Here is a 27,480-nt window from a genome sequence, read left to right on the forward strand (position 1 = left end):
AATGAAAATTCTAAAGCACTGTGATATATCCACAAAGCTGTGAGTTGGTTCAGAATGACTTAAAATCATCAGTTTCTGTACTGCCTGTGTATTCTCAGCTGGCACTGAGACTACAATTGCAGAAACCTGGGACCACTACAGGCAATCAAACCCAGGGAAATCTGGACTCAGAGGATGAGTTCCTTCAAGTCTCGTTTGCTAGAGGCAAACTGGTAATCTCTAAGACCAGGGGAGTCCTCTTATCCATCCCAGGTCAATGTGTGGGAGACTGCTGGGGTTCTGCTTCTCCAGACCAGGCAGGAGAAAGGCACAGAATGTACTCCCAATAATTCTGAGGACACACATATGACCAGCACTACCAGTGAGCAGAGAGCAGCAGCTTTACAGAGCACTTGGTTAACACAAGCAGAACAGACAATCAGAACCTGATTGTGCTCTTTAGCTGATCAAGTCTTAAGTTTGCTAGTCAAAACAAGACCCTTGCCCTTCTTGATTAGCAAGTACACTCAGTAGCCACTGACCCCTCAAAAATCAGTATGGATTTAATTCCATCTCATGTCAACACCTGGATTTTACACCTCTTACCCATTCATTAGCTCAGAATCCCCATCCTTTCAGGTGCTGTCTTCCTTCAACGCAGCTTGAACTTTGCTAGCAATTTGCAAGCACACAGAGAAAATCTAGATCTTGCCAGCAACTGCCAGTCAGTTCACTGGTCCCTCAGTCTCTCTGACAGCTGGCACACAGACCTCTTATTAGTTTCCTAGTTTTACCTGAAGTTGGCTAATGGCTCACACAGATTCAGAAAGACTATGTACTCACATAGAAGCCAGACTTAATAAGAATACAGGATACAGTCTCCCTTCTTATATTTCTTCCACTGAATACTTTGCTTTTTTAACTAGTCCAAAATTCTCTCTCTCCTCCAAATCCTGGAAGTTATGGACCCCTTTAGGCAATAAATGCCCTTAGTCTGCATAAGTGATTGAGTCACATTGTTGGGTTTTACACTAGGAACAATATAATCTCCTTTAATGGTTGCAGAAGCAGACAGTTCAGTGCACCTCAGCCCTCCTGCAGGGTCCTTCACTTATTGCTATTTCTTTGATGACTGTCAGGTCCTTGTATTTAATTTAGTTAGTCTTTAATCAGATACCACAATAACAACCATGTTCTATAAACAGATCACTTGGAGAAGAGATGCTTGTTGGTCCACAGAACAGTGCAGATGGCAAGCAAAGTAACTGGTCTCCATAACCATTATCACACCACCAAAATTACTGAGGCTGACAAACACAGTCATCCATAATGTTGGATTCCAAAGGCTTACAGATGGCATTTTTTTATATTCCATACCCTTTATAACCTCTTCCAGCAATTTTGTTTCTTCTCTAATTTTATAGTGTTTATATTGTATAATAATGGTGCAGGAGGAAGGATGTTGTGCCTAAATAAATAATGCATGCTACAGTTGTGGAAAAGATATGGTGCTAGATTTTATTTCCTATTGACTGGGAAGAGCTTATTCTACTCAAAATATTGGCAGAACAACATGATCAGAAGTTTTCTGGAGTTCTGCATTGATGAGGAAGTAGGTCACCAAACTGGTGATAAAAACAGAAATTTGCTATGTCCTCATTTTTGTCCTCCAGAGACACTATCTGCATTGGAAGACTAAAGCTCATATGAAGTTCTTGCTGCTTATGGATACTGCCTTTTCCATATGCAATAAGATTATCCCTTGGGAGTTATTTCACTTGAGAATACAGTAAGAAGCTGGACTCCACCCTTTAATAAAGATGCTGCCCCATCACTACAGCCTGCATCAGGAACAAAGAGGCCTTCACAGAAGTGGCAGTGATACAGAAAAGGTTGAAATTAAACCTCTCAAACTGCATCAGCTTGAAAATGCTTGGAAAAGACCTTAAAGAGGCCTATCCTCCTGCTTTGGTGCATTAAATGAGCTAAAAGTGTGGAGACTTGAATACTGTGTGTATTACTGAAGTAAAATACTTTCTAAACAGAGATGACAGACAAGCAAGCAGAAATGGAGACAATTTAAAAACCCAAATGAACATAGAGAGAGATGTAGAGATGTACATTCATACACAAAGAAACACACAAAACAGACATAGCTGTAAGTCCAGAAATCAAGAGTCGGTCCTCTGTACTAACTACTTCACCATGAGTCAGCTACAATGAGTGGCTGCTGCCCTGCCATTCATCGAGAACATCCACTCTCTGCAGCTTTGGACAGCATGACATGAACCAAACTTGGGAAAAAAATTCATCAATTTAGAACTTTCTTTCAATAAATATTTGTCACAATGTCAAGGAAAAAAAAAACCCAAACAGATGAAAGAAATGAAGATATAGTGCTTATGCACAAATGAAGACATTACTGCCAGAAAGTAAATATTATTTGGAGATAAATAGAATATGGAAACACTGTTGTAGAGCAGCAGACACGAACTTCTAGCATAAAAAATATGGTATTATCTATATAGTAGCAGTATCAATAATTTAGACGTAGTATTTTAAGCAAAACTGTAAAGCATTAGCACATACCTGAATCCCTTTTGAAATGAAGCAAGAAATAAGATCACCTCCCTTACTAAATATATGTGGCAATGCTTTAAAAGATGCATTGTGGTCTGTGTGAGAAGAAGTGGGGAAAATATTTTTTTTTCTTCTACAGCCAACATAAAGCCTCAAAACCTTCAGGTTCAAAATTTTCCTTTCCAAATTTATTCGGTGAGTTCATTATGCTAGTCATATCTAAAAATAATTATCAGAATACCTGAAGTTGTCATACACTGGCTTCAAAGTGCATCTAAATGGTTGTAGTTAAGCCAGTGTTGACCTTTTGATGTTTTTTTCAAACATCACAGTAATTATGCTTGTTAAGGTGTGGTTACACATATCACATATCATAGCAATGCACAGTATAGCATATAGCTGCTATGTGAAACACACACTTATTATAAATGTATGCACCAAATAAGTGGCAAATACTACTTAATAATCAGACAGAAATGGATGTATCAGCAAGCATGTATTTTCAGAAAAAGTGCATACTGACAGATACTTAAAAAGGAAAAAAAAAAAAAAGCAGTAACTTTATGTGGTAGAAGAAAAGGAATTTGATATCTGACTGTCATATATTCGTGATTTTATGAACTGCCCATGTCACTGTTGCTCTACACAACCTCTCCAAAACTACAGCAGCTATCTGAACCATTGAATCCTGTTTTTTTGCTTGAGACTAGGCTATAAATGCAGATATTTAAATTAAGGGAGTCAAGTTGAGGTATGAAATAGGGATCTGAAGAAGAAACCATGTGCCCAGCATGGTCACATATTTTTTCCAGATATGTTACTGATGAAATAAAGGTATTGACACTTCCTATAAATTCTACTGCATTCATATTCTGATACTAACATAATATATGACTGCCCTAAAAGTAAAACGACAGGCCAAAAAGAAAAAAAGCATCAATCTTTACCATATGTTCAAAAATAAAAAAAATATTCTCTCTTTTGACAAGAAAGCACTGATTAGTCTATTCAGTTTAATTCTCAGCTAAATAATGGTACCTTCAAATTAAAAATTAAATGCATCCAGTTCTTGCTTAACAATGTGAAGATAAAGTAGAATTAATATTAGCAGGAAAGTCAAAAAGACTTGCAGAGCCAAATAATGCTTTCCAAGACAAAATGAACATATAAGCAGAATTAGTTATGCCTTCAGGTACAGAAAAATATACAGATAAAGATTGCGTCATAACCCAGTAACAACATCAACACAGGTTGGAGGGATACAATTTAAGTAAATCAGGTGAATATAATTTAAGTGAAATGACATTTTCTAATTATACCTTTTGTACTATGCAGATTAGGGGGAAAATAAATAAATATCTACACCTGCAGCAAAACCAAGTTGAAGTCTTCTGCACAGAGGCAGTATCAGCATGAGCAGTTGCTACCAGCTAGATGACCTACAGCCAGAAACCAGTTACCACTAGGACTAGGGACTTAGCAGAACTTTTGCCACCTGAATATGCTAGCAACTATTTAGATTATACCTACCCACTGGCTGCTTCAGGACATTCATATGGTTGGATTCTGCCACCACAATATACAGTCCAGTGTGGCATTGGGAAGGAAAGAAGCATTTTGGAGATATACATTGAAAGAAACTCTTGGTTGAAACCACCATAACCAAAGACCTTCACAATAATTACAACAGTGATGAACATTAGTTCTGTGATGAACTAATTTTAAAGCACTGCACATCACACACTTCATACACTCCTTTTACAGAGAAATCTCCCAAAGAGCAAAAAAAATCCCGTACTTCAGAACTGTTTTTAAGAAAAGACAGAATGGACTGCACTTTAGGAACAGCTTGCGCTGGCAAGTATGTCAAAGGATCAGAATTCTCTCCTCCTATAGATTCCAGCCTTCCATCAGCAACAAAACAGGGCTTTCACAACAAAATAAAGGTCAGTGCAGCAGCCAACTACATATATAAACTACATATAATTTCTTCATGATTTTTCTGACAGGACTATTTTTAAACTATTGTAACAACTACCTTCTGAATAACAATGCACTAAAAATATTATTCTACAGTTAGCAAACAGAAAGGGGAGTATTATCCTTCCTTACTTTAACACATCTGACACAGTTATGCAAACCAGAGAATGCTACCAATGTCTAAATAAATTTTGAAAAACAGAATGCAAGTGCACATTTAATACAGCAAAGGGGAACTCTGTATGTAACACCAGAAGGGTGTTTCCTTAAAACAACTTGCTTGGCAAGGTTGTGCATACTATCGCTGTTGGGCCAACAGCGTTTGATTGCATTCATCACCCTATAGCTTTGATTCACATTCATTTCAAGTCCCTGCAAGAGCATCTAAGAAGAAACTGTTCCTAAAGATTTACTCTGCAGCTATTTAAAATCATTGTAAACTCAGCAGCTAGAGTCAGGGTGAAAGAAGGTAGACACTGAAGCTCATGTCCCAAAACGCCCTCAAAGATTTTTATTGTTGCAGGTAATTACCCCTTCTCCTTTGAAAGACTTTCAGCAGCTTGTACAGAATCTTTCAAAAATGAAGGCGAGGAAGAGGCTTTTAATATGAAAAGGGAAATACATTGATATTCTACTACACTAATGTCTGACTGGTTTCCCAAACAAACTAGTACATGTCTGCAAAGACACAAATAAATGTTTCACTAACCAGATAATCCCAGATTTGTTTAGGCTGCCTTTGTTCTGACTAAAGTAACCTCACACTATTTTCTGAAGGAGTGTTTAGGTTTGAATCTGGAATTAAACTTACGGCCAACCCTGCTTAACCAGGCATTGTGGTCTCAGTCTGCATGAGACCATATTCTTCTAGAGGAAATAACCAAGAAGCTCCCCTGGAGGTAGACACCAAAGTGCTCTAACCCTTCAGACCTCCACTGCAGTCTGAATGGATGACTTATCCTTTGGACCCTGCTTTGAGCAGCAACTGGACTGGAAGACATCCAGAGATATCTGTCAGTGATTAATGTTACGGTTCTATGAAAAATAGCAGAACTGCACAAAGTGTGAATGTAAGCCACAAAGCACTAACTGATATCATCTACCTCTGTTTTTTTAAACTATCTGCTAATTGATTTCTATGTCCAGTAATTCTTACCAGCTTCACAGTCTGTGTGAATTTAACACAACACAAACTACTTTGGGTACCATGAAAGTTTTCTTTAGCAGTATAGGTATCTCTGCAGGTTCTTCTTGAAGATAGATCAACCTGAGTGATGCTCATTGATGCCAAAGCTACACTACTGCAGAACTTACATTGGCTTCTTCCAAGTTAGTTTAGATATTTGCACAACACACTGATAAATACTGTTAATACACTGCCTGTGTTACACAGAACGAAAAACCAGAAAATCATAGTGACACATACAACCTGAAGAAAAACACTGTCAGTCATTAAGTGCTGGAAATTAGCTTTAAGCTTGATATTATTATCCTCTAATAGTGGTTAATGATATCTATTACAAACCAGAATTAACTTCAGTTTATCTGCATATTCATAAGAAGCTCAGTATACCACCTCTCATATTTAGCTATTTGATGATTTTAAAATGTTCTCAGTGCTGTCATTATGATTCTACTGCCTCAATATGAAGATGCAGTTCTTATTTTGACCTTCTCAAGAACGATAGGAAAAAACAGAGGAAATGCAAAGAACTGAAATAAAATGGAAGAGCTAGTCAAAAGACTAATACTGAAAAAGACAAACTGAGATGATTTATGCAAGTAAACCCCCCCACCCCCCTCATAACAAAGTGGTCTCAACCTTTCCACAATCATAATGAAGTGAGAAGGTCTGTATGTCTGGCATCTAAATACTTCCACTTAAATTTCACTTCATAAGAAATCTAAACTGCAATAGTAATAAATGGTGGTATCTTAATTAGCTAGAAAAAACCAGACAGCTAATCCTACCACATCTGCTCCGTGTCTTCTTTCCAGCAAAAGTCGGAACATATTAGCTGTAATCTTGTTATCTTGGACACCTTGTCCAAGGCCACGGTTGTCGTCCTGCATAAGTCGACGATCCATGATCACTTCCAACTGACCTTAAAAAGCAACACAAGGATTATACTGGTAACAAAAATTTACAAATCTATTAAATATAAGAAAAATACCCTGAAATAGAAGTTACAAAGAATCGTATTCCATAAGAGTCTTCTCCTATATAGAAGAGCAATAAAAGATTGTTAGGATTGACTTATGAAATAATCCTCCACCTTTTGTGGAGGACCTGTCTTCCTCTTTGACTCCATAGAAGAGTGCACCTCCAAATGTATCTTTGTTTGTTTGATTGGTCTGGTTTTTTTTTTTGTTTCACAGTTTCACACAGAAGGAAAAACAGGTAGGCAATATGAGTATATAAACAGAATCACTTCTCTTGCATGGCTATTTCCATGTGGCAGCAGGAAAGAATTTTGCACCAGATGAACACCGAATATGAAATGCTGAGCTTATACTGAACTGCAGCACTGCCATTCAGAATAGCTCTTTAAACACGATGTGGAGCCAGAAAAATCCTTATGAAAGGTAACGCTTCTATCTTTTCGATTCTGCATCTCCAGAGAGAAGCCAGGTCGGGGCATGTAATTAAGACTGTTATGGTTTTTGCACACTGAATCTTCAAACAAGTGTAGTTGTTTCCTAAATAAAACTGGAAGACTTAAGTACTTGTTTCCTAATTGAGAAATGCACCGTTTAACCTACTAGAAAAAGCACTTAGTAAAGTGGTCTCTTTTATACTTCTTCATTGTTCTACAAGTACTTATCTCATTTTCTGAAATACTTGTTCTTCCTTTCCCTTGAGGTAAAAATTGCTTTTGTGTACCCAGAAGTCAGCTGGCAATGATTAAGAAACAAAGAAACATTATGAGCTATAAGGCTAGAATAGTGCCTCAAATTGACTCAAAATCCAGTCTCTCTGGATCCAAGTGCAAAAACAGACTAACAGACAAGATATGGTAAGTTCCTGAAAAAAGCTAGAACCACAATAAGAATTACATATCTACAATAAACTTTTTTCAAATTTTCAAACAAAACTTTAAAGACTTGGATCCAAAACTACCCAACCACATTTCCAACATTCTTCAAGAACACTAACAAAATTAAGTTTTATTATACAGAGAGCAATTGTGAATAGAAAACACAAACAAAAAGATCAGAGATAAACACTTTGAAAGCGGGTCAAAGACTGAAAAACATTGGCTTAAGGCAATTTCTGGCTTAAAAAATGGTGTAAGTCTATTACTTGAGGATTCATCACATAAGCATTTCCTGCGGGTAAGTCCACCTCTGGATGACAGTGGTGCATTGCAGCTATCTGCAGGTCTCTCTCTCATGACTGTTTTTGTTGTTCCTGATACCACTTCACTACTACCCACCTGGGAGACCAAAAGTGGGCAGTAATTAGAAGGGCCTCACCAGGGCTGGAAGTTTACTTGTAACATCCCTTATCCTGGGCCCAGCGAGGCAGCAGACTTCCTTATGAAGTGGGTCTGGTCTGCAAACTGGGCCCTCTGCTCCCCTCAAGAGGGAGGCACTCAGAGCAATGACTATTTTTTTCTTTCTGGATGTGTTACAGTAATTGGTTTAGGGCACGATGGCCTTGATGACAGTTTTGGCCTGTGTGGGGTACTCTCATAATTGTCTGCCATTTCCTCCTGCAAGGCCCCAGACCTGTCCTGCAATACCACTGGGGTGGTGAAGTTCTTGAGGGAATACGCCTGCCCTGTTTCTGACATCGGGCTGGCACCTGATCATTTGGTATTTTTTTGTACCATCTGTCTCTTAATAGTTTAATACAGATTTTCAACTGAAGATGACAGAATCTCATGTAGGAACAGCCTCTACACCTCCTCCCATATGGATATAATCTAAAACTTGTCAGAGTTAGGGAAACTTATTTGCTTTCTTCAAACACTTGTAGTTATGGTAATCTCTGAGTCAACTATTTCAGGCAATCATGAAGGATAAGCCTATATCAATCATCTTATACTTACCATTTTTCAAGCTTGCAACACCTAGAGACTGAGCCGAATGAAGTGTCAAACGAACACCAGCATCTTGGATATAGGCCATTGTAGTCATAGGATATATATTTGCTTGGAGAGGCAATTTGCTCATTGTCATTCTGGGCTGGATCTGCAGAATGAAGACAAACTTCAATAAACTACATTTTTAAATGCATTTAAATTTCAAAGATCTTTTCAAACATTTATCCCCACATGCTTTAGAAGCACAACTAGCACCAAAGCATTTACTAGACTGCATGATTTAGGTTTTTTTGATTTAGGTTTTTGGCTAAAATAATCACTCTGGAAGTGATAACTTCAATGCACTCTTAGATTAAAGAATATTCTAAAAAACCTGAAAGATTCATCAAGGGAACTTACAAAGAAAGGAATTGTCACAGCTATAGAATGAGAGAATTTTTTTTTCCTTCCCTTGAGACCAAACAATGAATAGATTCAAGATTGCAGAAAAAGAATTATTAGTTTATAACAGAAACTTATTAAAGTGCTAGTTGAATTCTTTCATAGTACTTGACAAATTAATAGTAGTATTAAAATTATTTCAATGTTTTAATATTTAATTTATTTTCCCCAGCAAAATGCAGTACTACACACTAACTGGAAAATAGTACTCTCTTACTCAGCAGGTATGGTTTTGAATGTATGTACAAGGAGGGAAGCTAAGGAAGATAAAATTTTCTTTCCTTTCTGTGTGCTGCAGAGTTCAAGTTCAGAAAATAGTCACACTATATTTAATCAGATACATTACCAATAAAAAAATTTATTACACTCCAAAAATATATCACTTATTTCCACCATAGCAGCAAGAAGTTGTTGGTGTGTCTAAGTGGTTGGACCTTATGTAAATCTACTGCTGTGCTTCCCAAGGGGCTGTAATTAAATAGATAAATCAGAGGGGAAAGAAGGCATACAGATACACAAGCAACTACACGGTGTCATAACTTGTTGTGTTAAAACTCTCATGTTAGGAAGGGTAGAAAAGAATATTTAACAACCTCCTTGAAAGAAAATAGTTTTTACTTCATCTAGTCTAAATCAAATTTTTAACAGATGCATTTTAAAAGTTTTTTGCCTTTTAAATGCTTAGTCGAGTTTAGGAAAAGAGGTTGATTAATATCATTCAAACTCTACAATCAGAATTATTCAGGCAGTAAAAACCTGAGACTATAAGCCTTTAGCATTAATAGACAATAATTACCTGATATCCATTAAGATCAGTATAGAATCTATTTTGACTATTTACATCAGATGAAATTCTCATTGCAAGCTCACGATTATATTCTCCTGTAATATCCACAATATTGGAAACTTCTAGAGACTGGCCTTCCAAACCTAAATGAAAAGACGCATTAAAAATCTCGATTTTTAAAAGAGATTGTCAAATATATAAGAATGACTGTGTTCCCAGAATGCAGTGATCTACTTTTCCCTTGCTAGTTTTAATTTTCTGTTACATCTAACCATATATTTGAGTCCAGTTCAGTTACATACCAGTACTCCTAATTTAGTACTCATTAAACAGACAGTCTGAAACCTTCCCTGAAGTAGAACAGAAGCTCTTTTCCCTTTGACTTCTATGAGGCTGTTGCCATTCACAAATAAGAATGAATTTACCAGCTTCTGGATAGCAAGTGTTCCATTAAGCAGGAAAGCAGTCAGCTGTTCTAACCACAACAGGGCAAATCTTTTTTATGGACAGTGAGTTAAGCAATTTTTACACTGATATGACTATAACCAGGACAAAAGTTTTTGTTGACAGGGAAAAGATGGCTATTTATTAAATAAAGGAGTTGGTATCTGAAAACGAAGACAGATATTCAGCAATTTTTTTTCTACAGTGCCTCACATTGAAAATTAAATACCCTTAATAATAACCTGACCTTTTCAAATAGTTTTAGACACAGCTTGGACTGGAATCATGCCATCATTCAGCATGACTGCTTCTACCTTTTCTGTAGTCTAACAGGACTAATAACTGTGAAAAGAATTCTGTGAAGCAGAACATAGATATGAAACACCTGTTTGTGGGGAGATAAAATTTCATTGTGCTTGTCTGACAGATTGTAAACAGAAGAGAGTAGAAAATGAGAGACTGAATAACTCAATTACTCCCTTAAAACATGAAGGCAATATTTAAAAATCCTAGACACTAAATATGTTTTTTCCCCAACAGTTCACTGTATGTCAACTGAAAAGACCGAGAGACGCGCTTATCAGTTGAGATTTTGTCACCCAAATGAGGAGGATGTCAAGCTCAGTGTTTGTTTCCTCATCTTTTCTAATCTGAATGCCACATGGAACAGTACCAGCAACTGTTAAAATAGTAACAGTAACCAATGGCTGTTAAACTATAGTGCTAAATGAAAAACATCTGGTTCAGGTAATTACTTCTGCTTCCTCAGTCTTATCTGTAAAAAGAAGACATGTATACTCCATTTTTGACACTCTTACTTACAGATTTTCCAACCATTTTATACTAGGACTATTAAAGTACAAGTACATGAAAACAGAATATATCCAAAAATTAAAATCAGAATTCGCAGAATTCTAAAGTCAAAAGTGGAAAAAGCAGTGTTTTACCCAAGTTGCTGTAGGACTTGTGAGTACTGTCCAACAGTAGGACTGTGGGGTACAACAGAAGCATCAAGTCTTATTTAAAAAAACAAATGTATGTATATACATATTTAGTTACTTCTGCATGTTTTGCTACTGTACATGTCTAGTAAGACCTTCTTTTAATTCAACTAACACTATAAAAATAACTTCCTTTACAAAGCCTAGGAAACAGACCACAGCAAAACAACGAAGCAGAATCATCAATTTTCAAGCTCTGAGAAATGGCATTTCATAGGAAGCAATTGAAATAAAAACACACCATAAACAGGAAATATATAAAATAATTGCATAATTTTCCCTTATAAAAGCTAGATAGCTAGCAGTGTAAGAATTGAAATAATTTATATTACTGAAACGCACACATAGCGTCATTATTTGTTTTTGAAAGTGTTTAAAAATAATTAAATACGATAAAATTTTTAGAAACACACAGGCAATTTTGAGATCTACCATAAAAGTAATATTAATAAAAAACACGTGTAAGTTCCTTGAAGTGTTGAAAATGTTAGTCAATAATTTGTCTTCATTTTCTGTATTTTAGAAAAACTACAGTAAATACAAAAAGATCAAAAACTTAAAAAATTGTTTCCTACTACATTTACAAAAACATACACTTCAGCATTTTTAATCAAGATTCCACAGGAAAATGAAAAATTGCACCATGACTTTCTCCCTTTTTTGTCTTTTTTCACTAGCCAGTTTATCAAGCTTAAAGGGGTACAGTTTCCACAATTACTATTTTCCTAGAATTTTCTTGGAAGTCAGTAGTTGAACAGTAGAAGAAGATAAAATGAAACCCTTACTGAAAGAAAATCAAGCAGAGCAGGTCGTGCCCTAAGAGTCAGTAAGCTGGGGATTCGGTGCTGGTGCCTCTCGAGACACCACCACTGCCATGACAAGCTCTTCTAAGATGATAAAGGACACAGAGAAGCAGCTCACAGATAACTAAGCATGCCTACAGTGGTGAAGTAAACCAGACTTCACTATTAATGACAATAACATATATGTACACTCTTTGCAACTTCATAGGAGATACTGTGGTACCTCCATCAATCAATTCAGAGCGAAGAAAGAAACTACATTTTTACATAATCTCCAAAAATTTTCTAAATTTTTTTAAACTCATTTTCTTATTTTATAGCAATCTACAGCACTCAGATGACCCAGTAAAGTTTGGGGGCCCCTTGTTGGTAATTTATACTATTAAAATCCTTAATAGTGAGAGCTATCTCCAAGAAAATCTATTAAGTTTAATCATGCCAGCTAAGTGATTAGAATGATGCTCATAAAGGGATTATAGGGCAGTGAAGCCAGAACTTTGGTCTAATGTATTCTGCAGTAGTCTGTAAGAAAACACAGGCAGGATCCAAGATGGTAGTGATGAAAAATAGTGATCGAGATAGGCAGAATTTCACAACTCTTACCCTGGACTTTATACAGCCGCGTGGTATGTGTCACATGGTGGAAAAAACATACAACTTCTGAGAAAATTCTTCCATGAGCAACTCTTATGGTAGGTGGATCTGCAAAAATATAAGGCTACAAAAACAAAGCTGGAAGTTAGAACAATTGTTTTGAAAATTTTGCATAAATGTAGTGTCAATAAATCAAAGAATTTAGAAAATAGTAAATGGCCTTTTAGCTTTTTTTAAGAAAACTTATTATACATTTAAGTCTAGGATAAAAACTGGGAAGTAACAAATCACTCCTAATTTGAAACTGAGCAACTTCCCTTCAGAGGCTCACTATTGCTTTAGCTAAAATCAGGAGAAAAATCAGCCGTTTTAAGAGGATTAATGGATACAAAGCCTATAGGAAAACAAAGTAATGTATTATTGCAAATATCTGGATTGATCTGTTTTTGCTAGCTAAATTATACCTGAATTGCTAATTTTGAGTCTTGGATTATTAAACTATGATTTTTTTAAACAAGTTGATCCCAAACTGATCTTCATACACTATATAGAAAGGTATCAGTGGCTACATAAGACAGAATGGGTTAAATTTTAAGCCTGTACAAAAGCAAAAATGTAAATAAAACACAACTACTGCTAACAGGCAACAGCAATAAATGAAAACTGAACTAAAGAAAAACAAAAAAATACTTGAAAAATGTTATTAAGAAGGATCTAAGCACAAAGCTCTTAAAGGGTGGCTGTCCTTCTCCTTTATGGACTACTATAATATGAAGGATCAGAGAATGCTCTGTGTTCTCAAACAAGAAAACCAAAGATCAAATATATCTGAACACAGGAAATCAAGAATAACATACAGCCAAAATGTGTACCTCTTTGAGAATGCAATTATGTGTATTCACAGAGAAGATTTCAATAAGTGCTGTTTAAAAGAAGACATTGAGTTTCAAATAATAAAAGCCTGTCTTTCTACTCATATACCCTAAAGCTTTGGACAGAACACTGTCTGTAGGGTTTGCCAGAGCTCAAAGAGGAAAATGCAATGATCAACAACAGGAACACTGTGCATGGAGGTTCTGCTCCATGTCAATGTCCTGGATCCAGCACTGGTGTCCTGACCTGAGGCTGCCACCGAGCTACTTTCACACCTAAGAAACAGCAGGGCCAGCATCATCCATGGTCAAGATCCTATGCCACATCCCTGGTGACTGTTCTTAACAGGGGGCTGCCTACCTGCACCACAGCAATGTTTGCCAGGGTGTCACACAGCTTTAAATCCAGTTATTCTATCGAGAGCAGTGAGAAACAGTTATCAGTGTTCAATGTACCTTCTATTTAATACTGCATAAAACATTTCCAATAATCCAGGCCACCACTGATGCCTAATTTAATGCTGACACTGAGGATTACCACTTCTCAGAAAGAAAGCACCTCTTCATAGCATCACATAATTGCCACATTTGGAAAAGACCTCTAAGATCACTGTATCCAACTGTCAACATCTCCTCCCCAGTAAAATAAATAAAACATTTTGTAAATACTCCAGGCTGGTTTTACATCAGCTATTAGGATGATTAATTCAGGAAACCTCTTTCAAGACTCAGATCTGTGCACAATCTGATACACAGATCATCATCTGCAGAAAACACAACATCCACACTTTAACAGCCTACAGACAACCAAAGCTGCACTCTGTGTGTCAAGTATTCTACACTGAAACGGCTTTAAGTCATCATCCTCAAACCTACTATGTTACAGTACCAAGTTTTCAAAATCAAACTGTAAGCAGATTCCAAGAGCAAAAAGGCTATGTAAACACTCTAAGCAAGACAGAAGATTAAACTAGATGAATAAAAATAATTTCTGAGTATTGCATGACTGAAAGGAGGAACAAGACCTATCAGGTGACTAAACAACCAGTTAACAAATGCAAAGAAAACAAAAACTTAATTCATACCAGAAGAAAATGATCCAACATCAGATGCAATTACACTTTGCAAATTCTGCAGTGATACGTAGAGTAAGAGGAATAGGAAAAAAAACAACGTAGGCAAAAATCAAGGAATCAGCTTTTAATCTATTCTACCGCCACTCCACACAAGGACTTAAAAAATGACAGTTAGTTCACTTGACACTGAGAACCCTGAACAGATGGTGTTATTATTCCCAATGGGACAACCTATTTAATGTTATTAGAATGCAAGCCAAATGAGTCTTAAGACTATATTAAGGAAGCAGAATCTTTAGAAATATAATTTTCTTTTTTTTTTTTTTTTTTTTGTATAAAAAGTTAGAAAAGCTGAACAAGCTTTTTAACGATAACTAAAAATGTACTTCAATTTAATTTTTCGTACAACTTCAGAATGCACCTTGTCTTTTAACTGTGCTGGCATAGTATGTGACAGTTTTTCTGTTCAAAACAGTATTTTGCAGTCTAGATTTGCCCAATTATTTTTATAAAGCAAATACCCAAAAAGTGCATTTAAAATTATTTTTTTTAAAAAAATTATTTATATAATAATGTAATAATGCAAATAATTATATATAAATAATAATATAATAAATAATAATATAATATTAATAATATAATATAAATTATTAAATATATTTAAACTGTTAGAATTAGTGAACAGTGTTTTTATAAGAAAAAGGCAACAATGATCCTAAAATAAAATTAAAGTGTGACCCTTCAGCTGATAAAATGTAACAAAAACCCCTAAGTGATACTGTTCAGGTATTCACAGATCAAAACCAGTGATATTTAAAAATTAAGAAAAAGTGAACCCTTCTGAGCTTAACTCAAACTGATTCCAACTGATTCTAGTGTTTATGGGACTAAATAACACTAAATGGTTTAAATTTGCCAAGTCACAGATCTCAAAATATGGGAACATGTGCTGTTAAAAAGGAAAGGAAAATGTTCTATTCAATTCCAGACTGATTTACACACACTCTCAAAAAAACTTTCTTTGTTTATGCAATGAAGTGGCAAGCATTGAACTCCCAGTTCAGGAAGGATATCGAGGTCCTGGAGCAGGTCCAAAGGAGGGCAACCAGGCTGGTGAAGGGACTCGAGCACAGATCCTATGAGGAGAGGCTGAGGGAGCTGGGGGTGTTCAGCCTGGAGAAGAGGAGGCTCAGGGGAGACCTCATCACTCTCTACAACTCCCTGAAAGGAGGGGGTAGGCAGGGGGGGGTTGGTCTCTTTTCCCAGACAACTTTCAACAAGACAAGAGGGCATGGTCTTAAGTTGTGCCAGGGGAAATTTAGTTTAGATATTAGAAAGAATTTCTTTACTGAGAGGGTGATCAAGCATTGGAATGGGCTGCCCAGTGAAGTGGTGGATTCTCCATCCCTGGAGATATTTAAAAAGAGACTGGATGTGGCACTCAGTGCCATGGTCTGGTAAGTGCAGCAGTAGTGGATCAAGGGTTGGACTTGAGGATCTCTGAGGTCCCTTCCAACCCAGCCAATTCTATGATTCTATGATTTGTCTAATGCATCCATCTTAATTTTCCACGGCAAGAAATTGGATGGAAGAGGTATACTGCACATAGCTAGCTTCTTAAAGTTGTTTGTGGTTTCATAATTTCCTTTCTGGAATATTACATTTCTAGTTCCATAAGTGCTATAATATACACTGTGTAGTAATTAAGTCAGGTAAGAAAACTATCATTTCTGAATTTCCAATTTCAAAGCCAAGAGAAGTATACAGTTGCCCTCCAAAAACTGGACAGCTAAAAATACTGATAACCCTAGACAACTATATCAGAATATTTTACAACACTATGAACTGAAAGCTCTCCATTCACAAAACTAAATCTTCAGAAACAAGATGGTGAAGGAGTGCAGAAATTAATCAATATATCCTATTTATTTTCACAATAGGAAGTAAAATCAAACTTGGTAGCAAACTGTCACATCTAAGGATTGCATCTTATTCAAGTTTTTTTGTAAAACAAATATTCTGTATATATTTACACTTTCAAAGCAATGCTGAGTTCTTATCCAAATCTAAGCTTATCAAGTTTCAAGTTCTGCCAACCACTTAAATAACTGATATCACCATTTCTATCCACATAGCTGTATTTCAGTGTTGGGGAGAACACAGCTCTTCCAATCTGCACCTGCAGAACTTCAAGATTAGAATCTCTCCACAAAGAGAAGATTTACCTTGGCATCTCCATCTGGTAAAAAGAGATAAGCTCCACTTTTATCCCGGTTACTTGTAGTTCCATACCAAGCAAACTCCACCTTTATTTGACGATTTTTACCATCTTCTTTGTTATTTATTTTCTAAAGACAGAGAAACATGAATGAAGTAGTTGACACTTCCATTAGGTTTCCACGAATAAGAACAGAAGCTCTCAAAAAAGTATAATAGTGTTTTAGAATATAATGCAACACACCTCCAATAATCCAGACATTCCCGAAAACCACAGTTTCATATAAGAATTTTCTAAGATTATATTATCCACAGAATTCTGCATCTCTTGTATCTTGAAAAGTTTGTCTGGCTTCGCCTGCCTTCTATTTCTCATGTATATATTATAGTCTGCTAAAACTGTTTCTGAACTCTGACCCTCCGAAAGCTGGTAAACTCCAAGTCCCAGAGGTGGTACATGTGCCACGAAAGACATCTGTTGGGAGCAAAGAAGAAGCCATTACTAAAAACATCAAAGTACTAACTTCTTACATCAAATTTCTTGTTCAGAGTAACTCTTTTTGCTTCAACAATTTTAGGATGGCTGAATTTTACCCTATATTCTATAAATGCATATGGAACTACAAATAGCATTCCAAAATTACGAGGTTAAGCATTTTAAGAAGAGTTAGCAAACAATTATTTCTGCATCCCTAATTTACCTAGCATCAAGATCACTGCCAATTAATGCATCAATGATTTTGTATCTTGTTAAAAGAAGAATATTTGCTGTGCAAGAGACACATGCATGCACAGACTCTACTTATCAATTAGGTTGCATTTAAAAATCCACAAATTTAAATACCAACTCATAAGGCAAGTAATCTTTAGTCTGGTTATTTAGAAGCTATAAAGTAATCTTTACACAAGAGTAACATACAAGTTAGATCTTCAAAGCAATTTTGTTGAAATATGAGATAGATACATAATTTTATTTCTTCTCCTTCAGGCAATTAATGGAGTTAATGATTGTACTTGTGTTTGGCTGAGATAAATTTCTTCCTAGTAGCTCATATGGTGCTATGTTTTGACACTACCAGTGCTGATAGCACAAGGATGCTTTATCTGTCACTGAACACTGCTTTTGAAGTATCATGGCTTTCCTGCTCCTCACACCACCCCAACAGTGAGCAGGCTGGAGGTGCATAAGAAGCTGGAAGGAGACACAGACAGAACAGCTGACCCCAAATGATGACAGGGACACTGCAGGCCATATGGCACCATACTTAGCAACACAAACTGGGACAAGAAGGAAGAAGGGGAGATGTTCAGAGTGATGCACTCTGCCTTCCCAAGTAACTGTTTTGCATTATGGAACCCTGCTCTACTGGAGATGGCTGAACACCTGCCTGCCCGTGGGAATGCTTCACTTTGCTCAAATGCACAGCTTTAGCTGAGGTGAATTCAAAGGTTATCTGTCTAGCTTGAATATAAGAATAATGGAGATTTTTATCCAGCCTCTATATCTAGAAGGAAAAAAATTAAACAATTTAAAAATCCAAATCTAACTGCCTAGGCCATTACGCTTTAAAAAGTTTGCAGCTTGAGCACATACAGGCTGTGTGACTACGTGTACACACTATCACTTAAAGGAAAAAGCATCTTTATAAAGTTCTGTGAAAAGATACACATCCAGTATGTTCCGCTCATGCAGCTGAAACTGACCCTTTAAATGTAATACACCATACAAAACAAGTTAAAAAACTTACCAGTTTAAGAAACATTAATGCTAAATATATACATTTTTTTCCTTAAAATGTGTGAATTAATGGCATTATCTGCAAAAGTCAGATCTGCCAGTATTTGAAGTATGATTTCCATTTTCTTCAGCTGTGAAGCTACAGTATCTGTTAAAAATACTTTAATGTTTTTTACTTTAAGTTGCATACCTGATAGGCTTCATGTGATACTGTAGCTGCTCCATCCCAAACAGCACTTATCTGGACAGTAACAGGTTTTCCCAAAGGAGATAACAGTTTAACTTTAGGTGAATTCACATTGACTGAAACCACTGAAGATCGCTCTTGTTCCATAGAATTATATACCAGAAGGTATCTGCAAAAACCGCATTTCCCAAAAAATCTTTCAGAAAACAAACTTTCTCCTTCAGGTTTAAAAATACTGCACATAAATTTTACATACAAATCATTAAAACAATGTTAGAACAACAAGTACATATCACAACAATATGCAAAACATAACCAGGAAACAATGAATATTTAATATCGAACCTTGGCAGATCTTCTCTTCCTAATGAAATTAGTTTTCAAGCAATTTCGAAAACAGCTTTCATTAAAAATACATCAATATCCTATCATGAACTACTAAGGAATTGCCATTACCAGTTGCAAGCCAAATCAGGATATTTAGCAGCATTTTAAATGTACTTTCCAGGCTGAACTATTAAATTCTTATCCAGTTGCTTTCCCTTTTACATAATTTAGAAACAGTGAAGTAATGAAGAGAATCTCCTGTACATAACTGTATCTATTCTTTAAAGCAAGTAGCTTTTCTCTGTTACAGGGAAAACATTCAAAATTATTTAAATTATAATTAATCAAAACTGCCGATTCCACACAGATTATGTTACTATACCAAAAGAATAAGACCTGAAATTGAACAGAACAACTTTATTAGCCTCTAAAATACTTATCAACCTATTTAATATTTTTATAACAGGCTAGCATATTGCAAAGTATGCAAAAATAAAATCATACTCCATGTAGTTCTAACATGTAACTTCTTATCCTTTCACTGCCAAACTCAAAGAATGCACTATTTACAACTGTTCCCTGAAGCTACCCTCTGTTTCATCTTTTAAAAAAAAAACAAACTACTTCAGCTATGAAAAATGTCCTTTGCCAAGATTTCTAATACCTTCTAAAATATACAGCTGAATCTATATTGTATCTTCTTCAACCTTCTTGACCCTTTCCACTGTAAAACAGTTTACTTCTTCATAAAATCTTATCTCTCACCAGTTTCTACGATACCCAGTTCTTATCAAATCACTCCTTCAGCCTTTCTGTTCAGTTGCTTGTCCTCACTCTCTCCTATGTTTTCTATGCAGATTCCCAGAGGGTCTGTCAGTGGTTTTATTTCCTTTCCTTTCAAATCTTAAACTTCATATTCAGTTATCACCTTCACAGATCAAACTGCTTTATCTAGAATTGTCTCCTTCCACCCAAACTAGAAATCTCATTCTGTCACTCTAGTCTTCAGTATCACCTGTAGCTTGAACCTACTTCCATAATCACACATGCTGTCTCTAGGTCTTCCAGGTTCATCACATACATTTCTTCCTTTTTAATATGGTTTTAATTTTAATGTTAACATATTTTTCTAACAGGTGTGGATTCAAGACCACAGTAACCAGCGCTACTCTCAGTTTAGACCCCTTAAAAATAAGGAAAAATAAAAAGAAAGAAAAAACAGTGTAAGGGCTGTCTCAGGCACAATGCAGATACACGAGATGATCCATTACCAAAGATGAGAATAACCACCCATCCACCAACAGAACAAGAATCTTTTATTTATTCATTCTATTCAGTGGGGTTCCTCAATTCTTATGTTTTCAAGTAAAATGCTAGCTTATGCATACAATTAGTTTCTAGTAATGCTATACACTATCATTAAAACTAAAACTATTTGCCAGATAAAAAACATGAATGTAAAAATTTTTCCAGAAACCTTGTTCAGGTTCCCACTGAAATAAGCATGCTTCTACAACTTCAGCAGTCTCATGTCAAATTAACCCATGAGAAAAGCCATTGGGAACTGCCATCGTATCATTATACTTCACCATATTATTTTTTTCCAATATTTGTATAAAGCAAAGCTCTTGTGCCAAGATACAAATGTTTTATACTTTTTTTGAATTTTGTATTACACATACATTATGGGTATGAGGAGTAACAGAGCAGTCAGATGAAGCTAGTTGTGACAGGACAGATTTGCAGCAGTTGAAATGCAGGAATTTTGTTCAGATGCTAGTATTTTGTTTTCAATTTATTTCAGCATGCCTGAAATATTTATACTCTGTAAGATAGAATTCTTGTGCCAATACAAAAGTAGTGACTAATGTAATTAGATCACATTGCTTCAGAAGTACAATTCAACTCCCATCCTTAAATAACATCCCACTATACCAATTTTAAATTATATACGAAACAAAAGATCTACACTTCGTATAAGCTGTATCATTACAAAGAATGTAATTCACAAATGCAGGGTACAACTGCTTAATGTATTGTGGTTACATTACACTAAGAAGCAACATGACAACATTTAAATGTGTTTTATTCCAAGTTTTAAGGCAAAACCATGAATACCACTGTCTTTCAGAAGCAGCAAGCAATAATTTCCAGTCATTATTCAGATCACTGGTCTTTGTCAACAATACCAACAAAACTACAAAAGAGATGGGGTTTCAGTGCCTACTGGTAAAATTTAGATGAAAAATTTTAGCCAAAGTACTTTACTTTAGAAACAGCATTATGTTCAAAGTGTCAGCTTTCTTTTTTTTCATTTATTAAATAAATTAAAGAATTCTAATATAAACTGTATAAAAGCTATCATATTAGTTATTGTAGATAAAGCCACAGACAGTTAACTCACATAGAGAACATGCACTCCATCTGTGACTGGGGAGCAGGAACAAAACACTCTCAAAAAAAGAGAAACAGGTGCAGATTTGGGCTCTCAAACCTACATTGAATGCACCTCTGCTATGCAAATATTTCCAATTTCAGGAAAGTAAATCCTCCCACCTGTTTTTCTGACACTTTTGGAAAGATACAACTTTAGGTTTTTTACCCCACACTTTTCTGGGGTAAAAAGTTACCCTGGGACCCAGGTAAGTATCTTTTATGAACTTTTATGCATAGTCAATTTCCCCATATAAACTACCATAAGGGAAAACCTTTTAATCTTCAATTAAAAGCACACACTGAAGGGTCAAAATATTTTGACTGTTCTTTTCTCAGTAAAGGTTTAAGTTGCTGCAAAACATTTTCAGACACAGCCAAAAAAAGCCAGCCAGCCCCTCCCCCTCCCCCTCCCCCACCACTTTATTTCAAACACTTTATTAAGTTATCAAGAAAAGATGTGAACCAGTGTAACCATGCTCAAAGGCTGACTCATTTCTCTAACATCTTTAATCTTGGTCTCCTAGAAGAATGCTACTGCAAATTTTGTAGTTAGTTTAGTTACAGTACAGTATTTCAGTAAGTTACAGAATTTCAGACCACTGTTCTTTTTGTTACACTGATGTGCATAAACATATGGGCATACCTATATACTGATCTATACACACCTTTACTGGTAACACCTGCAACACAATTATTGTTTTCTTTTAAAATTTCTTCAATGCTGCCTTCATAAGTGATTCTTTCAAGTAAAGTGAGAAACCAGAACTCATTACTAGTAAATGTCAGAGGATCATCACTGACAAGTATTACTCAGAAAACCACCTGGTTCAAGATACTTCAGCTCAGGAAAGATTAGGACCACAGCTGTTACTGCTTGGTGGAGGAACTTTCATCAAGTTTGCTTTGAGAATCAATTTCTCGAGGCACTCTACCTCAGCCTCATTAATTCTACTAGGAACTCTATGACAAACCTGACAGATACGAGCACATCCAATTATAACTGATCAAAACCAGTTCTTTGGGCACATAAACAAATTTAAATTCAAAGTTACATGAACAGCACCTTTGAGGCTGGTAAGTTCCTTTCCCTCTTCTGTTATACAGGCTAAGCTAAAAAAAAAAAAAACCTAAGTGGTGAAAAAAGGAAAACTGAGAGAAGTACATCCAAAACTGAGAAAAGATACATGCCACAAAGTCAGATGATATACTAGATCCCTGTGTAAATAGACTTCCTCTGAAGAAAGAAAAAGAACAAAAAGAAGCACCCAAGTACTACTGAAATACTAAGGGGGCAGGGGGGTGGCAGCAGGGAGGGAAAACAAAAATCATGTAGAAAAATCTTGCAGATCTTTCAGACCTAAAGAAAAGGAATTAACTATATACATGTTAAAAATGACCAGAAGCAGATTAGAAACCATAATTCAACTATGCTATCATCTCTGATGCTGCTGCTGAAAACACATAATAAACACTTCTTTCCATTGTTTTTTTTAATACAGAATAAAATTTTAAATAATTGGACATCAGCAATTGCTCATGTTATTTAGAAAGATCCCTGCTTTAGAGGGTCATGGGAAAAACCTTTCAACAAAAACTAACCATAAAAAAACCCTTTTTCTTAAGACGAAAAACTGGTGTGTATTTACTCAAGACACCAGGTTAAAGAAAAAAAAAAAAAAGTTAGTTCAGTTCACAGTTTTTATGATCTTACATAATAGTCAAGGAGTCTTTATTTAGAAGTATGATAAAAGTGACATTTTAAGTACACATCAACTTTTTTTATATCTGGCCAAGTTTGAGTGCATTTTTTTTATGAAGTACTAAAGTTGAAAAGAGTTTACAAAATAATTATTCTCAAAATGAATGCCAAATAAATGACACATCAAGTGTCATTTTAAAACAACTTCACTATTCTTAGAAATAGGAAATCAGAAAGAATACCATCTGAAATCATGTGAACATGCTGCTCCTTTGGTTCTACAAAAAATTACACTTTTCTAGCTTCTCAAGCCATGCACTTAATATTCTTTAGAAACAAAATTAACCAAAAGCCACTATGTAAGCTCAAAATCACTCTTCATGACTGCAATTTCTTTTTTCTACAGTTCTTGTAAGTTACTAAATTGAGCTTTAGTATGAAAACCTATACATTTTACAGCATTTCAAGACAGATTATCAGTACAAACCACAATCTATTTAACAAAGAAGTTAGGTACCAGAAAGTTTTGGACAAAGTAATTCAAAATTTCATACATTAAAATCATGTAACTAATCCAGTTTCTGAAGGTATTCAAGCATGATTTATGCTTGTTTTTAAATTTTACTCTTCAGCCATTTTTTAAAACCATCCTCATCTCCTCTTCTGCTATGTGAACTTAATTATGAAATGTAAAAAGGTCTCCTGATATGATCCAAATTATACTTTTTGTAGCACATTATTCAAAACACTGAACTTAATCTAAGCTCTGTGTATCTTGAACTATTATGAATTACATTTGGCTCATAACTTTCTTCTAATAGTGGCGACCCTACCAAATAATAATGAAACAAAGAATGCAGAAATCAATTTGTCAGTTAATTCTGAGTTTAAAAGTCCACAAGCCCCTGAGGAATCATTTAAAATATTTTTCAGGATGTATGCATGGATGCTTACCCAATAATCCAAACCCAATTTTCTTCCCAGTTCACATTCAGAAAGGAAGTAAAAACCATAATATCCACAAGACAGACTAATTCTGTACTAGTTTGGTTTTTTTTCCAGAAGGGAAAATACACTTCCATGTCAAGCCATGCCAACTCATTTACAGAAACACGATGTAAGGGATTTTGGTAATTTCTTTTATGTATATAACTGGATATGTACACATACATATACAGTATATGCTACAAATTTAGGGAGAAATGGGAGGAGGGCAGAGGGAAAATCCAGAATTTTCCAGTATTAGGGAATTTCTTGACCTTAGCATTCCTATAAAGAACTGACCTGTTGCTACTAATGTAAGTAGTTACACTCTACTGAGCACTTCCCCCTTTTTCAGAAACCTACCTATCCATTGTTAGATAAAATTTTAAAATTTAATACTCTGCAAAATTTGATGTGTAAAGTACTTAAATATATTAAAACATGATGCCAAGCCGGCTTATTTACTTTCCAGTTCTGAAGTAAGAGGATCAGATCTATTTCAATATTCCTGTTTCAACTAGGGAGTTTAAGTTTAATCTTCATATTATGACAATGACCTTGCAAAAAAAGCTATAGCAAGTTAGGCTCAGATCACTAAACTACACTGAAAATGTGTTATTACAACACTTAGTTTCAATAATTGCTGCAGCTTTAATTTACGCCCCCTCTGAGACAGAGTAGATGCTGAAACCATTAACATTCATAACTATACAATTCTAGACATTTAATTACAGAGAGAAGTCCTTTGTGAGAAAAACCTTATGACTAAAGAGCTGCAGTCTCAGATATGCTGTCAGATGTAAACATGAAATTTGGAGCAGTGGGATATGGTTGAAAAAAAAAAAAAAAAGACTCAAGTTAAGCAAAGAGTTTTCGATATAGTCAGAGAAAAGCAAGTTGTCACAAAAAAAGAAATTCCAATAACTTCCCAAGGAGCTTTTAATTCACTGCATAAACTTAAGGAGATTTTCCAGCCTATTTAACTGGATAAGACAAATAATGTTAATTTGATCCACTGCAACACATCCAGCTAAGCTTGCCAATTTAAGAATCCTAATTTGGGACCACTGATACTGTCAAAGGTGTAACAAAACAAAACTAAACAAACCATTTTACTAGCTAAGCTAAGGAACAACTCTTATAATCCAATTAAATTATTTATTGTAGAGTAGAATGCTAACAAATATGAAGATTTTTGCCTCTTTCTAAATATAAGACATCTTTTCCAGTTTATGAAAAAATCCTGCAGAAGAACCGGTAGGAATCTAAACTCAACTTGAAACCACAAGGACACAGTATTCATTGCTTTCATAAGGTAAAAAAGAAAAAAAAAAAAAAGTAAAAAAAAAAAAGTGGAAACAGAATCTACTATCCACAGAAAGTTCTACATTCTAAAATCAAGCAGGTGACATAAAAATATTAAAAAGATACTATTTAGAAGTAAAATAGAATTACTCTATGACTGTAACAGCACTTGAAGAGGAAGTTAAGTGAGCAGTTTAGAAATAGAGCTGTAATGTTAAAATTAAATTTACTTTCTAAAAGCACAAATGGATCACAGCTCTGCTTAACATACAAACAATTAAAAACAACAATACTGTGCTTAAAAACAAGTTTTTTTATCTCAGTTTGATATTTCAGAATTTGGAATCACTCCAGGAATGTCCCTCCTAATGACAAACCCAAAGTCAAACTTCTGACTCATTAACAGAGGTGAGAGAACTCACATGACCATTCCTATCAATTCTTTTTATAACTCTACAGACACATCTTTAAAACATCCATTGCTCATGCAAAAGGCAGAGAATTAGGCAAACAGGTAAATATTCCATTCCTCTGCTCTCACAGGAAGTGGGGCTTCTGTGTGGCTCTCAAGCTCAAACCATGGAACAACCTCAAGAAAACAGCATTCACGATAAACACAGACAACAGGACAGCAAGAACTATAAATTTTGAGAACACAAAAAACCCAACATCAACCTAAGACAAGACTTTAAAATGTTATGTACCTACATATGCCAGATGCACATCATTCCTATGATTTGGATGGATTGTAGTGGCACACATATCCTGATCTGGAGCATGTAACTAATCTCCAATTAAGGACAAAAGAATTAAGTCCAAAGGCACTATTTTAAATTTTTCTTTTACCACAAAGTTGTGAGGTGTTCTGAAGTCCAAGATGGGCTTGAAGCCCCCTGACTTTTTCAGGATCAGGAAGTACCTTCACTAAAATCCTTTCCTTGTTCCTCTTGTAGTGCAGGCTTTATAAATCTGCATTTAGAAGGGAAAAAAAATCTGGTTCAGAAGAGCAGAAGACTTTAAGTATGCCATATTACTTCAGTCTGTGCCTTGAGAGCCTTGGACTAACTACAGATTTTGCCTCAAAGCAACACCAGTAAAAAGGGTGAAGAGGCCAGTGCCTGGAAAAAAAATAAATAATACACAAATATGCTAATGTACTGAAAATGTGCATCTTCTACTTCCAAACTGCTTCGATAAGAACATGCATACAGTGCAGATCTTTCAGTTGTATTCAGTTCTTTCCTAGCATATTTGTTCATAATGAAACCCTTCTTGCTTCCTTCCCCTCAAGTTTCGTGTAGTCAAGCTATTAATTCTGCATTACATGTGGCATTCCATTACAGTGTTTTCAGAGGACACAGAAACTTCTTGTTGCATCTAATAGTGGGATTTTTCATTGTAATATTACAAATTTTTATAGCAACCAAAGGATCAAACACCTCTGTGTTCTGGTTGCACTGGTACTGCAAACGCCAACAACTGTTGAGATTCTTTGCATTGAAATGAAAATCCTAAATTTGTAAAGTTTTGAGAAACTAAAAAGAGTCTACAAACAGTTTCAACTAATTTTCTGGTTTAACTTTGCAACTGCAATTTCAAAGACAGTAAACAAAAATATTCAGAACAGAGTGTCATTGGTTTATCAACAAGAATGAAAACTGAAAAAAGTTTTCTTTATAAGACATTACTAAAAAAGTGACAAGAGTTTGAAATTTAACAACTTTTAGAACAAGTTGAATTCAGAAGCACAACAGTGAAAAACTGAGTTTTGAAAAATAAAGATTAATTCAACTGAAAGCTATAGAGTACAAATAATTGCAAATCAAAGATGCATTTTTCTTCTTAATAATGAACATTTACAATAAATTAAAAAATGAAGCACCGTTCAGTTTTGAAGAGCTATCTCTTCCTTTAAATGGACATTCATCCCTTATCTTACTGATGGTTTTGCTTCCAAAATTTTAGTGAAGTGTCAACTGCC

General features: G+C 35.4%; 1 protein-coding gene across 1 annotated transcript in view; it reads right to left on the bottom strand.

Moving 5' to 3' along the window:
- Positions 1-27,480, bottom strand: part of MAN2A1 (mannosidase alpha class 2A member 1) — a 100,996-nt gene that overhangs the window by 13,252 nt on the left and 60,264 nt on the right. The window contains exons 13-19 of the mRNA XM_071731210.1: positions 18,752-18,917; positions 17,068-17,298; positions 16,832-16,954; positions 12,668-12,782; positions 9,826-9,959; positions 8,595-8,736; positions 6,511-6,644 (exon numbers count right to left, since the gene is read on the bottom strand). Of these exons, the coding sequence (XP_071587311.1) occupies positions 6,511-6,644; positions 8,595-8,736; positions 9,826-9,959; positions 12,668-12,782; positions 16,832-16,954; positions 17,068-17,298; positions 18,752-18,917 (1,045 nt within the window). The remainder of the gene's footprint in view (positions 1-6,510; positions 6,645-8,594; positions 8,737-9,825; positions 9,960-12,667; positions 12,783-16,831; positions 16,955-17,067; positions 17,299-18,751; positions 18,918-27,480) is intronic.

This window comes from Heliangelus exortis, chromosome Z, assembly GCF_036169615.1.
Source record: "Heliangelus exortis chromosome Z, bHelExo1.hap1, whole genome shotgun sequence".
Taxonomy (NCBI): domain Eukaryota; kingdom Metazoa; phylum Chordata; class Aves; order Apodiformes; family Trochilidae; genus Heliangelus; species Heliangelus exortis.